At 58.9% G+C, this 14858-nt stretch overlaps 1 protein-coding gene across 4 annotated transcripts; it reads right to left on the bottom strand.

Annotated features, from left to right (window-relative positions):
- Nucleotides 1–691: 691 nt before the first annotated feature.
- Nucleotides 692–14833, bottom strand: DAGLB (diacylglycerol lipase beta). 4 transcript variants are annotated; one of them, XM_060173282.1, is made up of 15 exons: nt 14669–14832; nt 11999–12147; nt 9678–9849; nt 7871–8126; nt 6891–7010; nt 5976–6103; nt 5334–5460; nt 4878–4961; nt 3762–3815; nt 3270–3350; nt 3056–3183; nt 2363–2431; nt 2224–2296; nt 1221–1465; nt 692–1149 (listed from the first exon to the last, which is right to left on the bottom strand). In XM_060173282.1, exons 1-15 carry the CDS (start codon nt 14761–14763, stop codon nt 966–968), a joined length of 1965 nt encoding a protein of 654 aa, XP_060029265.1. In that variant the 5' UTR covers nt 14764–14832; the 3' UTR covers nt 692–965. The 4 variants fall into 4 exon arrangements, with proteins under 4 accessions (XP_060029265.1, XP_007525145.1, XP_060029266.1 ...); XM_007525083.3 differs by having other exon boundaries at nt 3738–3815; nt 14669–14830; XM_060173283.1 differs by lacking the exon at nt 3270–3350 and having other exon boundaries at nt 3738–3815; nt 14669–14833.
- Between the last annotated feature and the right edge of the window lie 25 nt (nt 14834–14858).

Raw genomic sequence — 14858 nt, 5'->3', positions numbered from 1 at the left:
CTACCCACTGAACTATCTCCTGTCCCGGTTATTTCCTGGAGCCCTGCTTGGCCCCGGCTTCTGGAGGTGTGGGGCTGGACTCTGAGCCTTAGACAGAAAGCCCTCTTGCACAGTCATTACACTCTGCTTTGTTCACATATTTTTGTGGTGTCAGAGCTTGAACCCAGGGCCTCACATGTACAAGGCTTTGCTCGCTGAGCTGCCTCCCTTGCCTGCCCCCACTAGCTCAGCAGATGGTCTGAAGGCTTCCAGGTGTGGCAGAGGAGGGTGCCTGAGGCCTCCTTTGAGAATGCCTTTAGGCTGATACTGTTCAGCTGCATCTAGAACCAGGTGGGAAGGGGCAGGTCTCCCCGTTACCCTGCTGTGCGGAAAGGAGGTGCTGGAGTCCAGGCCGCCTATCAGGTTTCTTTCCTCCCAGTCATCATGGGCTCAGTGCTGGCACTACCAAGCCGCTGCTCCTGGAGGCCTTTTATTCCTCCTCGGCTAGAACGGACCTGCGTAAATTGCCACTTGTGAAGCATCCCCTGGCAGGTGGGGAGCCAGGGGCTTGAACCCAGATCCTTTTGCTTCACAGTATGTGCACCAGCACCCAGCCCCTCCCACACACTTAAGTGCACACCTGCCAGGCAGCTATCCTAGACACAACCATTACCGTGACGGCCTGTTGCCTACAGAATGTGCAGACACAAGATTCCAGGGGAAGACACTCAAGTTTATTCTCCGCCCTGAGCCAGAACCTCGCTGGGGTTCAACAGTCACCGTCCGACCGCATGGCGGCTGCCTCCTCTCCGGCCAGCCCGCGCCACGCCCCACTCTTCTGGGACCGGACCCGTGGGAAAAGGCTCTCTGTTCCCCAGAGCACTTCCGCCTTCTGGCTGCACTAACCGAGGGGTGTCACTTCCCAGCTGGCGGCCACCACGGTGTCTCTAGGGCTTCGGTCAGTTTAAGGGGCTCCAGGAGCCTGGTCAGACCGAGGCCAGGCCGGGGCCTCCCTGAGCAGGGACTCGGGCAGCCACCACACTGTCCAGCGCCCTCAGCAGCACGTCTGGCATGTGGTCCGTCAGCATCTTGGGGCTGATGAGGATCTTGCTGAAGCGAGCCTCGTGGGACCAGGTCGCCCGGTACCGAGCCGCAGAGCAGTCGCACAACCTGGGGGGGCATGGTGCTGTAGCCCACCCACGGGGCCCAGCGTGAGGGGCCCGCCCCGCGCCACTACGCACCTCCCAGGGGCACCGTCCTCCTCCAGGTGGATGATGCGGCCAGGAGGGTAGAGGGGCGGGTACTTGGGGGACTCCAGGGGGGAGTCGCCACAGTTGTAGGTGGGGGACCAGTGCGTCAGCAGGCTCTGCTCCCCGAGAAGCGGCTGTGTCAGGCCTTCCTGCTCACCGCCATCCAGTTCTGTCGGGAAGTTGTCAGGGCTCCCTCCAAACAGCTCGTACCAGCAGCCATGCAGCAGGATCTGGTACTGGGGGGTGTGGGGGGGCGTCAGTCCGGGCCCAAGGAGTGCCGGGAGAGCCACCCCTCGCTCAGGAGACAAGTACAGAGTGAACACAGAACCTGGAGGGTGTTCCTACTTGGGGGTTCTGGGGATTTGCAGCCTCCACTGTCAGGAGAGCCAGGCCCTCCCCCTGCCCTGCAGCCAGGGTCTTGGGCCACATGCACCCACTCACTGCACCGTGGCTCATTTTATTGCAGAGATCAGTCTGGGGTCCGGGCAGTGGGCACACCTGGCTAAGCGCACGCATTACAGTGCATTAGGACCTGGGTTCAAGCCCCCGGCACCACCTGCAGGGGGAAAGCCTCACAAGCGGCAAAGCAGGGCTGCAGGTGTCCGTCTCCCTCTACATTTTTCTATCTGATCAAGGTTTTTTTGTTGTTTTAAAGACCCAATTTGTGCTACTGCATTCCTTGCCTGCCCTGCTCAGCTCTGGCTAAACCCTGGGGTCTGGCAGAGCCCTGACGCCGTCTCCGCAGCCCGGCTGCCTAGTTCTTACAGTGGCCTCATCTGCCGCCCACCCAGCTTTCGTTGGGAGAGCAGGGCAGCCGGGCAGCTCTCTACTCCAGGCGGCCAGGAGCTGTCTCAGAGCCTAAGTCTAATCCCCAGCATCAGGAGCTTACAGGCACAAGACCGAATAGCCCGTCTGTGCGCTCTGCCATCTTCTGCCCGGGGCATCTTGGCTAGACGGTGGACGGCAGCGCTCCCTGTGCCCCCGCCCCACCCACCTTGGGCTTGTTGCAGTGGGCGATCACGCGCAGAATCCTCCTCTTGAGGTCCTCCAGGTTGGGCATGCTCAGCCTGCGGGGCAGAGGCTGAGTTGGGCTCCGTGCTCCAGGCCCCACCGAGGGCACGGCCTCCACTCACCTGGGGATGACGTCCTTGCCGAGCACGAGGGACACAACGAAGCTCTTGGAGTACTCGTGAAGGGACTTGCTGAAACAGAAGGCGCCGGCAGGGGCTCAGGGAGAGAGAGCAGGAGCGCGAGGTTGGGTGCATGTCCCGCCCCCGGCGCTGCCTCACGCACAAACATCTGCGTCGGGCGTTAAAGTCTGGTGCAGAACCACCGTGCCACCTCCCCAGCCGACATTTCATGCCCACTCGGGAGCCATTTAAACGGGCAGAACGTAAAGGAGCGGCCCAGGAGGTGGCACAGTGGGTAAAGTTAGCAGCATGTGCAGGACCTGGGTTCAAGCCCCCGGCTCCCACCTGCAGGGGGGAAGCTTCACAACCAGTGAAGCAGGTCTGTAGGTGTCTTGTTCTCCCTATCTCCTCCCCTCTCAATTTCTCTGTCCTGTCCAACAAGAAAAGATCAGGGGGAACAAAAGGTGGGGAGATAGCCCAACCCGGGGTAGGGGCAGCAGTTAGACTAGAGCTGCGAGCCGTGGTGAGGGGAGGCCCCAAATGAGTTCCCAGCACCGTGCTATGAGAGCAATGCTCCTCCCTGCCCGCCCCTTCTGTCTCCTGCCAGAATCTTTAAAAGCGAGACAGCATCAGGGTTCTGCAGAGACTCCAAGGCCCCTGAGCGGGCTCGGGAGTGTGGGGGAGCTGGTGCCTCACCTGAGCAGCCCCCGGGGCGGGGAGAAGGCATAGCACCGCAGCTCGGGGTGGGTATCCCTGAGCATGAGGGCCAGCAGGGCCGCGGCGCCCGCCCCCAGGCTATGTCCCACCAGCACCAGCCGGTACTCCTAGGAGACAGACGGATGGACAGACAGACAGTGAGTGCTGCCCACGGCCCCGGCAGAGCCCAGGTGAGGCGTGGGACGATTCTCACAGGAGCAACGCTGAACGCCTGGCTCAGGATCCCATCGCTGATCAGTCGCCGGTGGATGTATCTGGCGGCCTGAGCGATGCCCTGGGGGGGGGGGGCGGGGGGTCAGGCATCACGGCAAGGCTCTCACCACCCACGGCACAGCTGCTGGCCCGCGGGCAGCAGCACAGCACACACATCTTCACGTCCATCTACCGCGAGCAAGCGGGAAACTTGTTTTAATTCCACAATGCAATAAGCTTCCTGACAATATGGTCCCACAGGGCAGGAGACAGTGTCGCCAAGAACAGAACCCTGGGTTCGAGCCGAGCTCCCACACAGCAGCACTCCCACACTGCTGGCCACTGCATGTTCTAGGCAGGTGATCCGGTGCAGCCGGCCTGCTGCGATCATCTGGGGGACCAGCGACCGTGGTGCTGGCAATCCTAAGGAGCCCTCCACCTGGCCTGCCTGTGCAGCCCGGGCACCCACCTTGTGGGCTGAGCAGTCCTGCACCTCACACGCCAGATCCAGGGGCTCGCTCTCCGCTGACAGGTCCGTCAAGATGTCCTGAGGGAGGGGTGAAGTGGGGTGGGCACACAGGGGCCCCAGCACATAGGGGACACAGGTCTCATGCCCTGCAGCGAGGTTTTCCAGGGCTGAGCAGGGCAGGGAAGCTTCTTGGAGAAGTGGCTTTCAGGAAGCAGAGGGGCCTGAGCTCCCAGGTGCAAACCCTGGACCCCAAGGACCCCCAAGGCTCAGGAGCACAAGGAAGCAGGTGTGAGGCACGCCGCCGCTCGAGGAGGCTTTGCCCCTTGTTCTGGAAGGTCCTGTGCATGGCAGGGAGCACACACTGGGAGGGTAAGGGCCAGAGACCCCACACAGCCAGCTGCCGTGGGCCGGACAGGCCCATGTGGCCACGGTCACTTCAGCCGTGTGGTGACCATGAACAGGAGAGCAGCCCAGAAGCGGGGGTGAGAGGAACAGTGCTGGTTCAGCAGGAACCCAGGAAACACCCAGAGGAAGTTCAGGGGAGGGGCCCCTGGGGATGGAAGGGGGGCTCCCCAGCTGGCAGGAGTGGCCACGAGCTGGGCTAGGCTGGTGACCACAGCGGCTTTAGTCTGGTGGACGGAGCCCAGGCCTCACAGTGCCTCCAGTGGATGGGACACCATACCTGCCAAGGACCAGAGTTCAAGCCCCCGCCTGCCAAAGCTTCTCCTATCTGCTGCCCTCCATCAAAAAGGGACAAACAGACACCACAACACCCCCACACACACACATAGAGCTGCCAGTTGTTGCTCCAGCAACAGGGAACTCCTTGTCCCACTCCCACTCCAGGACAGAAACAGAGCGCTGGGGCCTGTGGGCGTGTCGAGGGAGCCGCATGGGGGCCGCGGGCAGCCCCTGGAGCAGGGCCCAGCCCTGCAGGAAACACTGGTTCTGACTTCCTAGATGAGATGGGACCTCTTCCCTCTGGGCTGCAAGTATTTCTCAACCTGCACTCACTTCCTCATACAGCTCCCGGGCAGGCACCCTGTGTTGGGGCTGGAGCCTGGGAGGATCCCCTACCCAGTCGCAAGGCCTCCCTGCAGCCTCCCCCCCCTCCCCCCCTCCCCCCCCCCCCGCTCCTACCTGGAGGGACATGGTTCCTCGCACAGCCACCACCACCGCCTCCTTTCTGTGGTCCAGCGCCACCAGGAAGGGTAGCTCATACACCTGGGGGAGGCGGCAAATGGGGCTCAGCCCCCTCCCCTTGGGGTGACCCCTGCCCACCTCGACATTCTGACTTGACGGCCCTCAGCGACCCAGGAGACTGCAGTGGCCCCCAGAACTGTCAGTGCTTGGGAAAACTCCTGGGGGCTCTGCCTGGGTGACCGGGGTAACCTTGGGGTGGAGAGCCCTCAGTGCCTAGGCCAGAGCCCCCAGAGCCTCCACCCCTCATCACACACACACACACAGTGTAGCCAGAGCTCAGGGCGCTACCAGGGTGATACCAAGCAGGGGTCAGTGCCGCTGGCTGGCCACAAGGGTGCTGCCTGAGGCTCCCACCCACACGCCGTGGGGTTGACGTGGCCCACATGGCCCCACCTTGTCGTGGAAGCTGACGTGGATGAAGTCTCTGTACTGCAGGCCCGTTGTGTGCAGGATGGAGCCCAAGTGGCAGTGCAGCTGGTCACCTCCCACCAGGTCGTACTCCGGCGCCTGGCTCCTGCAACTGGTAAGCGGGAAAGGCTCTCGTCATCAGTGTCTGTGGGGTGCCTGCCAAGGGACACTTGGCAGCAAGAGCACAGGCTGTAGTCTGGCAACGCCCAGGAGACGGGCTTCGTTTCCGTCTGTCAAGAGCCGAGGCCCTGCGTCTGCATGTGCCATGGCTGCCAGGATGCTCTTTCATTCACAGACAAGAGGCAGAGACAGAGAGAAAGAAAGGTCAGGGAGACAGCACAACGGCCACCAAGAAGTCTCTCTGGCCTGAGGCTCTGAGGTCCCAGGTTCAGTCCCTGACACTGTCATGAGGCAGAGCTAAGCAGGGCCCTAGGAAATGAAAAAAGGAGGGAAAAAAGAAAAGATGATTTCCTACTGACAGGAGGAAGAGGGGGAACCAGAGCAGCGGCGCCGGGGACACAGCTCCCTTGTGACGGTGCCCCGACGGGGGCACAGTGCCCGCCCGTGACTAGGGGAGCCGGGTGAGGGATGCAGACACTGGCACTGCCTCTCCGGGTCCAGACCTACCAGTCCCCGCCGACCCTGCAGAGCCCCGTGAAGGGATTCCGGTAGACGAACAGGGGCCACCCGTAGGCGGCCGCCGCAAACTGCATGAAGTGCTGGCAGTTCTCCAGCTCCGCATCCAGGTCGGCCTCCTGCAGGAGGAGAAGCCCTCCGTCAGGGACTCCGCAGGCCGGTGGGGCCTGTGTGATGGGATGTGGCACCTGGGGCCAGCCGCCTGGGCGGGTGTGGGAGAAGGCACCGTGGCATTCAAACAGACCCCCGTGCCTGAGGCTCCCAGGTCCCAGGTTCAATCCCCTGCACCACCCAAAGCCACAGCAGATCAGAACTTTGGTTAAAATAGAAGCTCAAACAGATGAGCCACTATAGTCTGGGAGGTGGCACAGGGGATAAGGCACTGGACTCTCAAGCAGGAGGCCCCAAGTTCTATCCCTGGCAGCACATGTACCAGGGTGATGTCTGGTTCTCCCTCCCTCTCTACATCTTTCTCATTAGTAATAATAATGAGGTAAATAATAATGAATAGAAGCTAGGGCCTCCGCCAGAGGGTGTGCAGTGGGCAGGGCCACCCCAGTCAGAGCGATGCCCTGGGGAGGTCTGGTTCTCTCACCAAACACTGAAAAGCAAGAAAATCTGGCAGGAAAACCTCTGGGATGAGGGCGGGGGGAGGCCAACCACGAGTGAGGGCCCCGCTCCGCAAGGTGGCTTCCCGAGTGGGGGACACCACAGTTCATCTCTTTCTCTTCCAGAGGCAGAGAGAACGAGAGACCACCACACCAGGGCTCCCTTCAGCGCAGTGGGGCTGGGCTTGAACACGGTGGAGCACGTTCCAAGGCGGTGTGCACTGCCCGAGCGAGCTATTCCAGGGCCCCAGCTTATCAAGTGAGGGTGCCTGAGGACACACAGGGCCGTGGGACGTACCTGGGAGGGTCCGGGACAGTGGCTGGCCACCTCATCTGGCTCCTGGGTGGCACCGACGTCCTGCTGCTGGTGGAGGAGGGCAAGGCCGGCTGCGATGTCGCTGGGCACCAGGTCCGTGTCCTGAGGGGAGCACGGCCCGTGTGAGCCGCACACTCCTCTCAGGACCCTGCGTGTGTGAGCTCCTCGGCCAGACGCGCCTGCACCACGGCACGGCCGGGCAACGGTTGGCACCAGGGAGGGAGCCCAGGACCCCGAACACTGCTCGTGCCCAGCCCAAGCTGGCGTGGAAGTTGGGCTGACCGGGGAGCGAGGGCCTGGAGGTGAGGGCCCAGGGTGACTTCCTCAGGGCCCAGGGTGGCTTCCTCGGCACCCTCTTGAAGTTAACTGAATGGATCTCTTTTTTTTTTTTTCCCTCCAGGGTTATTGCTGGGCTCGGTGCCTGCACCATGAATCCACCGCTCCTGGAGGCCATTTTTCCCCCTTTTTTGTTGCCCTAGTTGTTGCAGCCTCGTTGTGGTTATTATTGCCATTGTTGACGTTGCTTTGTTATTGGATAGGACAGAGAGAAATGGAGAGAGGAGGGGAAGACAGAGAGAGAGGGGGAGAGAAAGATAGACACCTGCATACCTGCTTCACTGCCTGTGAAGCAACTCCCCTGCAGGTGGGGAGCCGGGGGCTCGAACCGGGATCCTTACGCCGGTCCCTGCGCTTTGCGCCACGTGCGCTTAACCCACTGCGCCACCACCTGACCCCCTGAATGGATCTCTAAAGCAGTGCTGGTCTTGACCCTCAACCTCACACCAGGGTTCAGCTCTCTCTAGGCTTTATCCGCTGTGAATCGGAGGGTGCGTGTGGCGTGAGCACATGGGGCGCTGCCAGGGCGGCAGGCGGCGGGCCAGGCCAGGTGGCGCGGGGTCCTAGCTCTGCTTCTCTCCCACCCCCACCCCCCCAATCACAGGCCCAGTGGCACGGCCACTTACTGAGAAGTACGTGGAGAACAACTCGGCCGAGCTGGAGAAAGCCGCTCGGGCATGGACATCGCTGCCCACGCAGCAGCACAGCAGCTTCACTCGTGTCTCCCACACGCTTGTGGCCGCCGTCTGTAACCCGCTGAGCAGCTGGCCCCGGTCCTGGGCGTCCAGGTGGCTGGGCCCGGCCGAGGGGTGGGGAGCCTTCCCCCCCAGGGGGTCAAAGACCACCAGGATGGTGACCGCGGCGGAGACGATGATGATCCAACTGTCAGGGAAGGGACAGACAGACAGACTGACGGATGAGGCGCGGTGAGCATGGGCATGACACCCCCAGGCTCCGAAGCCGGCCCTCCTGGTCTCGGCTCCAGCATCCACATGGCACTGGCTTGATTGATGCCGGGACCTGGGGTCTCCTCCAGAAGCTACGGCCGGCAGGCAGCTCATTGCTTCCCGGTTCTTAGGAGTCCATGGAAGACACGTAGCGAGACAGCTCTCCCCGGAAGGGGCCTGCCTGGCCACTGCTGTGACCCAGGGTCAGTCCCTCTTGCACCAGGGCAAGCTTTGGTGCTCAACTGTCTCTCCCTCTCCACTCCTGTCTGCCTCTCCAGTTCTTTTCTTTCTTTTTTTTTTTTTTTGCCTCCAGGGTTATTGCTGGGGCTCAGTGCCGGCACTACAAATCCACTGCTCCTGGAGGCCATTTTTCCCATTTTATCGGACATGACAGAGAGAAATTGAGAGAGGAGGGGGAGACAGAGGGAGAAAGACACCTGCAGGCATGAACCCAGGTCCTTGCGTGCTATAATATGCCCTGTCTCTCTAAAGAAGTCAGCCTAGAGTGGTGAAACCCTGCTGGCAGCCATGTGGTGGGCTCCCTGGTCGTCACTTGGGCCCCAATTCCTTCCGGCTTCAGGGTTCTTGGTAAACCTCCAATAATGCTGGGAGCTGTCATTATGCTATCTACTCCCACTACATAGAATGGTTTCCAACAGCTGTCAGGGAAACTCCCTAGGTGGAGAGAGGATTGCAAAAGAAAGGGGGCGGTGGCGCAGTGGGTTAAGCGCACATGGAGCAAAGCCCAAGGACCGGCGTAAGGATCCCAGTTTGAGCCCCCGGCTCCCCACTTGCAGGGGAGTCGCTTCACAGGCGGTGAAGCAGGTCTGCAGGTGTCTATCTTTCTCTCCCCCTCTGTCTTCCCCTCCTCTCTCCATTTCTCTCTGGCCTATCCAACAACGAACAGCATCAACAATGGTAATGATAATACCCGGTAGAGTGCACATCCTCCTGTCCCCAAAGCCCTGGCTTCTAGCTCTCAGAGCACATGGGAGCCCTGTAGGCACAGAGTAGTGCAGTGGGCTCTCCCGTTGTCTGTCTGTCATCTGGAGTGGGGAGTGGTGGAAGACTCAAAGTCCTGGAAAGATGCCCTGAGTGCTGCCACGACTGTCTGAAAGTTTCCAACAGCTTGGGGTGTGTGTGTGTGGTGCTGTGTGTGCACAGGAGGAGGGCAGGGAGGATGGGAAGGTGGAAGGGGCTTGGGACAGGCAGCCCATCCATCTGTCCATACATCCGCTTCCTTCCATGAAACCCGATTAGGCCAAGCATCACCTGGACAAGGCCCAGCCCTCTGTCTAGCGGCTCAGCCACTCTGCGGCCCTGACACTGTCCCTCTACTGGCTTGTTAATGAGGAGGGGAAGGGCTGAGAAACATGTGATGCCAGAGGCAGCCAGCGCCTCCCCCACTGGACCCCGCTCCCAATTTCTCTCAAGCAAAAAAGGGGAAAAAGAAGCCGCCAAGAGAGGGTGGGCAGCGGGGCCTCACCTGACAACGACGGTGGCGAGGATGCCGTTCATGACAGTCCTGTCACACTGCATGTCATTGGCCACCCAGACGGCTCCCACGGAGGCCCAGACCGTTTCGGGCAGGAAGAGTGCCAGGCGCACGTACAGCAGCTTGGGCATGGCCTTCCGCGGCCCTGGGTTGCAGATGGTTCCTGGGAGATGGGCAGTGGGAGGGGCTGAGAGGAGCCCAGGTTCAGGCCCCAGCCCTGGGGGGCTCCCTCCTGCCCCCGCAGAAAGCCAAAGTGGCCTGGACTCACAGGGAGGACCATCTGAACTAGATTACTAGCGAGTGACACTGGCTGCCGCCAGCACCAGGTCAGGACAGCTCCAGAATGACGGACAGCCTGAGGGCAGGAGGCACCATGTTGGAGCGCAACCCAGAGCCAGGCTGGCACTGAGTGTTCCCAGGAGAACTGAGACCTGACATGTGGATCAACAACCATCTACTGTAAGCCATTAACCCCCAGTTAAAAGGGGGGAAAAAAAAGGCTCCCAGGTGGACGGCGCCCTCAGTCCAGCGGACACAGCTGAGAACAGTCCTGGTCCTGGACCCACAGGACTCTGTCGAAACCCTCCACTCCACTGCTCATTCTTTTTTTCTTTCCTTTTTTATCCTGCTCTGGAGTATGGTAGTGCTGGGGATTGAACCTGGGACTTTGAAGCCTCAGGCATGAAAGGCTTTTTGCAGAACCATTATGCTGTCTTCTCCTGTCCCTATTTTTAAGATTTTATTGATGGTGGGAGACTGAAAGAGACAACTAGAACATCTCTCTAACACATACCAGGAATCAAACCTGGAACTTCCTGCTTGAGAGTCCGATGGTTCATCTACTGTGCCACCTCTTGGGCTACTGTTCAGAGACAGAGAGGGATATTCATCTGCGAATGAAAGACAGGTCCAGAGCCTCCCTCCTGCACAGGTAGTGCTCGGGCTGGAACTCGGGGCTGTGGCCACAGCGCCCTCTCCTGGGCCACACAGCCCATTTCTGAAACTATAACCCAGGGCTGGGGAGACAGCATCATGGTTCTGCAGACAGACTCCTGCCTAAGGCCCTGAGGTCCCAGGTTCAATCCCAGCACCACTATCAGCCAGAGCTCAGCAGGGCTCTGGGGAATAAAATCAAACATCTTGGCAATGAGATACTTAAAATAAAAAATTAAAAAAAAATCTCCATTGGAATTAGTCACATTTTAAAATCAAAGGAATAGGGGTCAGGTGGTGGCCCATTCAGTTGAGTACAAAAGTTACATCTGCAAGGAACCAGGTTCAAGTCCTGTTCCCCACCTACAGGGCTCCCTGTCTCCCTCTTCCCTCTGTGTTACTTAACAGCAAACAAAAATAAAGAAAAAAGATGTGAAGTGCCAAGGACCGGCGTAAGGATCCCGGTTCGAGCCCCCTGGCTCCCCACCTGCAGGGAGGTCACTTCACAGGTGGTGAAGCAGGTCTGCAGGTGTCTATCTTTCTCTCCCCCTTTCTGTCTTTCCCTCCTCTCTCCATTTCTGTTTTATCCAAGAACAATGATATCAATAATAGTAACCAAAACAACAATAAAACAAGGGCAACAAAGGGAAAAAAAATGGCCTCCAGGAGCAGTGGATTCATGGTGCAGGTGCCGAGCCCAGCAATAACCCTGGAGGCAAAATAAAATTAAAATAGTTACATTTAAAGAAAAAAAAAGAAGGGAGTCGGGTGGTAGTGCAGCGGGTTAAGGGCATGTGGCGTGAAGAGCAAGAACCAGTATAAGGATCCTGGTTCAAGCCCTCGGCTCCCCATCTGCAGGGAAGTCACTTCACAGGCGGTGAAGCCGGTCTGCAGGTGTCTCTCTTTCTCTCTCCCTCCCTGTCTTTCCCTCCTCTCTGTCCTCTCCAACAACGACGACAAAAACAATAATAACTACAACATCAATAAAACAAGGGCAACAAAAGGGAAAATAAGTAATAAAAAAAAATTAAAAAAAAAAAAAAAACCATATCAGGAGACAGCACACAGCACAGTGGTTCTGCAAAGAGACTCTCAGGCCTGAGGCTGAGGTCCTAGGTTCAATCCCCTGCACCACCATCAGCCAGAACTGAGCAGGGCTCTGGGAAACAAAGAAACCAGCTCTCAGGCACTGGGATGGTGGCTGTGCCGATATGCTGGGGGGGGACACACAGCCCTTCTGGGACGTCACACACATCCCTGCTAACGCTCTAAGGCACTGTCTGGATGGCTGAAAAGCAAAGACCCCTGGGTAGCGCAGCCATGGGGAGAGCAAGGAGGGGACACCCTGCATGAGCTGAGCCCCGTGCCGTGCCCCTCACCTCTCATGCTGACACACACGATGGCCGACACGGTGCAGATGACGACGGCCAGGAGGAGCAGGAGGACGATGAGGTAGCTGCCCAGCCGGCCCCCGGCGCAGTCGAGCTTGTCTCTGTGCACGGCGTACAGTGTGAGGATGCCAAGCCACCTGCCGGGAGACATGGGCGGGTCACAGGCTCGAACCCGGCTCCCCCCCAAATGGGCAGCTCTGCTCTGGACCAGAACCCTCAGCCACAGACGAGCAGGGCAGCCTCTTGGGCATGGGGCCCTGAGTTTGATCCCCAGCACCGCATGTGCCAGCATGATGCTCTGGTCTCCTCTCTTAGTGATAAGTAAATCAGTCTTTTTTTAAAGTTCTCATTACATTTATTTATTTATTTATTTTCCCTTTTGTTGCCCTTGTTTTTAGTTATTATTGTTGTTATTGATGTTGTCACTGCCAGACAGGACAGAGAGAAATGGAGAGAGGAGGGGAAGACAGAGAGGGGGAGAGAAAGATAGACACTGCAGACCTGCTTCACCGCCTGTGAAGAGACTCCCCTGCAGGTGGGGAGCTGCGGGTTCGAACCAGGATCCTTACACTGGTCCTTGCGCTTTGCGTCACGTGCGCTTAACCCGCTGCGCTACCACCTGACTCCCACATTTACTATTTTTTTATATTTAATTTTTTTTCTTTTTATTTTCCCTTTTATTGCCCTTGTTTTTTTATTATTGTTGTAGTTATTGACGTCATCACTGTTAGATAGGACAAAAAGATATGGAGAGAGGAGAGGGAAGACAGAGAGGGGGAGAGAAAGATAGACACCTGCAGACCTGCTTCACCACCTGTGAAGCGACTCCCCTGCAGGTGGAGAGCTGGGGGCTTGAACTGGGATCTTTAAGCCGGCTTTTCGCTTTGCGCCACATGCGCTTAACCCGCTGTGCTACTGCCTGACTCCCATATTTTATTTTATTGAGAGAGGGAGTGATAGAGAAAAACACAGAGAGAAGACCAGAGCACTGCTCAGCTCTGGCTTATGGGAGGGCTGGGAACCTGGCACTTTGGAGCCTCAGGCATGGGAGTCTATTTGTTTGCATAACCATTATGCTGTCTCCTCAGCCCATAATAAAATCTTAAAAAAAAAAAAAAAAAGGACCAGGAGGTGGCATACCAGGTGCCACAAGGCTCCGGGTTCTAGCCCCTGATCCCCACCTGCAGGGGGAAAGCTTCATGAGTGTGAATCAGGTCTATAGGTGTCTCTCTCCCTCCTACCTCTCAATTCTACTCTGTCTCTATCCAATAATAAATAAATAAAAATATTATAAAAATATGAACTGGGAAGCCCAGGTGGCTGTGGGGTGTGTGTGTGAAACACTAGACCCTAAGCGAGAGTCTGCAGGCTCAGTTCCCAGCATCCCGTGTGCCAAGGTCACACTCTTTGTTCTCTTATTAAATCTCAGACAAAACAGACGGCCATAAACCTGGAGCTGGGAGCCACGTTAGCCTGTCAGAGCAGGCTGAAGCTTCAGTCCCCAATTCCTCCTCAAGCAAAAGCTGAGAAGAGCTCTGGTCTTCTCTCTCCATCTCTCGTCCTCAAATAGAAAGTAAGCAGAAGGGTGGTGTTCCCGCCTGCCTTGGCATAGCAGGTGTGGCTGAGGTTCGAGTCCCCCGGTCCCCTCTCTCTGAATGGAAAGGGGCCCGACAGCAGTGAAGTCAGTCCATTAGAGAGTGTGACCTGTCTTCCCGGATGTGATTTTTAGATGTTTTGCACTTGGCCGGTGCTGGCCGTGGTACCCGAGAGGTATTTTCCAGCCGTCCACAATCGTCTCCCCTTCGTGAGCATGGGCCTCTGGTCCTGCGGCCCAGCCAACACAGGCACCCTGCACCCACACAGTTGGAGAGGTGGCTGCGGCCACTGGCCCCTGGGGTCTCAGGGCTGGAGAAGCCACGGGCTCACAGCTCACCCAGTGGAGTGCAGGACCTGCAGCCTAAGGTTCCTGGTTCAATGCTTGGCGCAGCAGGTAGCAGATGATGCTCTGACCCCCCCCCCCCCCCAATGTAGCATGTGAAGTGACTCCAAAATGGCACTTATTCCACAGAGCGGCGAGGGGGCCCGGTACCTGCGAGCCAGGAGGTGGGCAGGAAGCTCTGAGCTTTCAGATTCATTTGACTTGAAAGCCCGCCTTCTCCAGCAAGGCACCACCCCTCCGGTCTTGGGGTTCAGTCACCAAGCAAAGGTCACCCGGGAGAGTCCAAGTCCCGCGCTTCCTGGGTGCTGTGGGGTGTCCCGGGGTGCCGGCCAAGCAGGGGTGCAGCTGTGTGTGTGGGTGGGGGACTGCAGGACCCCGACGAACCTGAGGGGGCTCGGTGGGTGACTCCGGGCTCCCCGCGCCAGCGCGGCCCAGGTGTGCACCACGGACCCAGGTGTGCGCTCTCGCATGCACCTGCGCGGCCCTGGGCCCAGCTCTGCACCCCGCAGGCCCAGGTGTGACCCCGAGGACCCCAGGGGTGGGACCCCAAATGCACCTGTGCGAACCCGATCTGCACCCCCCTCCGGCCCAGTGTGAGCGCCCCCGAAGCCGGCGCTCGGGCCTTGGTTCCCCTCCGTGCAAAGGAGTCGGGGTCAGGGTCAAAGTGGGGGGTTCGGTGCCCCCTCACCGATGACAACGCCCCCCGGCCCCGCGCTCACCACAGCACCCGCAGGAACAACTCAAAGAAGCCCGGGAAGACCAGATCATCGCTGGCGATAGCCCAGCGCCGGCCGAACAGCACCATGCCCGGCATGGTGAACGCGAAGGCGATGGCCCGCGCCGTGCACGCCCGGACGCCGTCAAAGGCCCGGCGCAGGTGTGATTGACGTTCCGCGCAGGCGCAGGAAT

The sequence above is a fragment of the Erinaceus europaeus genome, chromosome 15, assembly GCF_950295315.1.
Source record: "Erinaceus europaeus chromosome 15, mEriEur2.1, whole genome shotgun sequence".
NCBI classification, from domain to species: domain Eukaryota; kingdom Metazoa; phylum Chordata; class Mammalia; order Eulipotyphla; family Erinaceidae; genus Erinaceus; species Erinaceus europaeus.
This window is presented reverse-complemented; position numbering and strand designations above follow the sequence as displayed.

Excerpts from the sequence above, each read along its gene's own strand:
- DAGLB (XM_007525083.3), bottom strand. The coding sequence starts at position 14,763 with ATGCCGGGCATGGTGCTGTTCGGCCGGCGCTGGGCTATCGCCAGCGAT. Across the intron at positions 2,297-2,362 it reads GGCAAGGACGTCATCCCCAG|GCTGAGCATGCCCAACCTGG; the intron begins GTGAGTGGAGGC and ends TCTGCCCCGCAG. Across the intron at positions 1,150-1,220 it reads GAGGACGGTGCCCCTGGGAG|GTTGTGCGACTGCTCTGCGG; the intron begins GTGCGTAGTGGC and ends ATGCCCCCCCAG.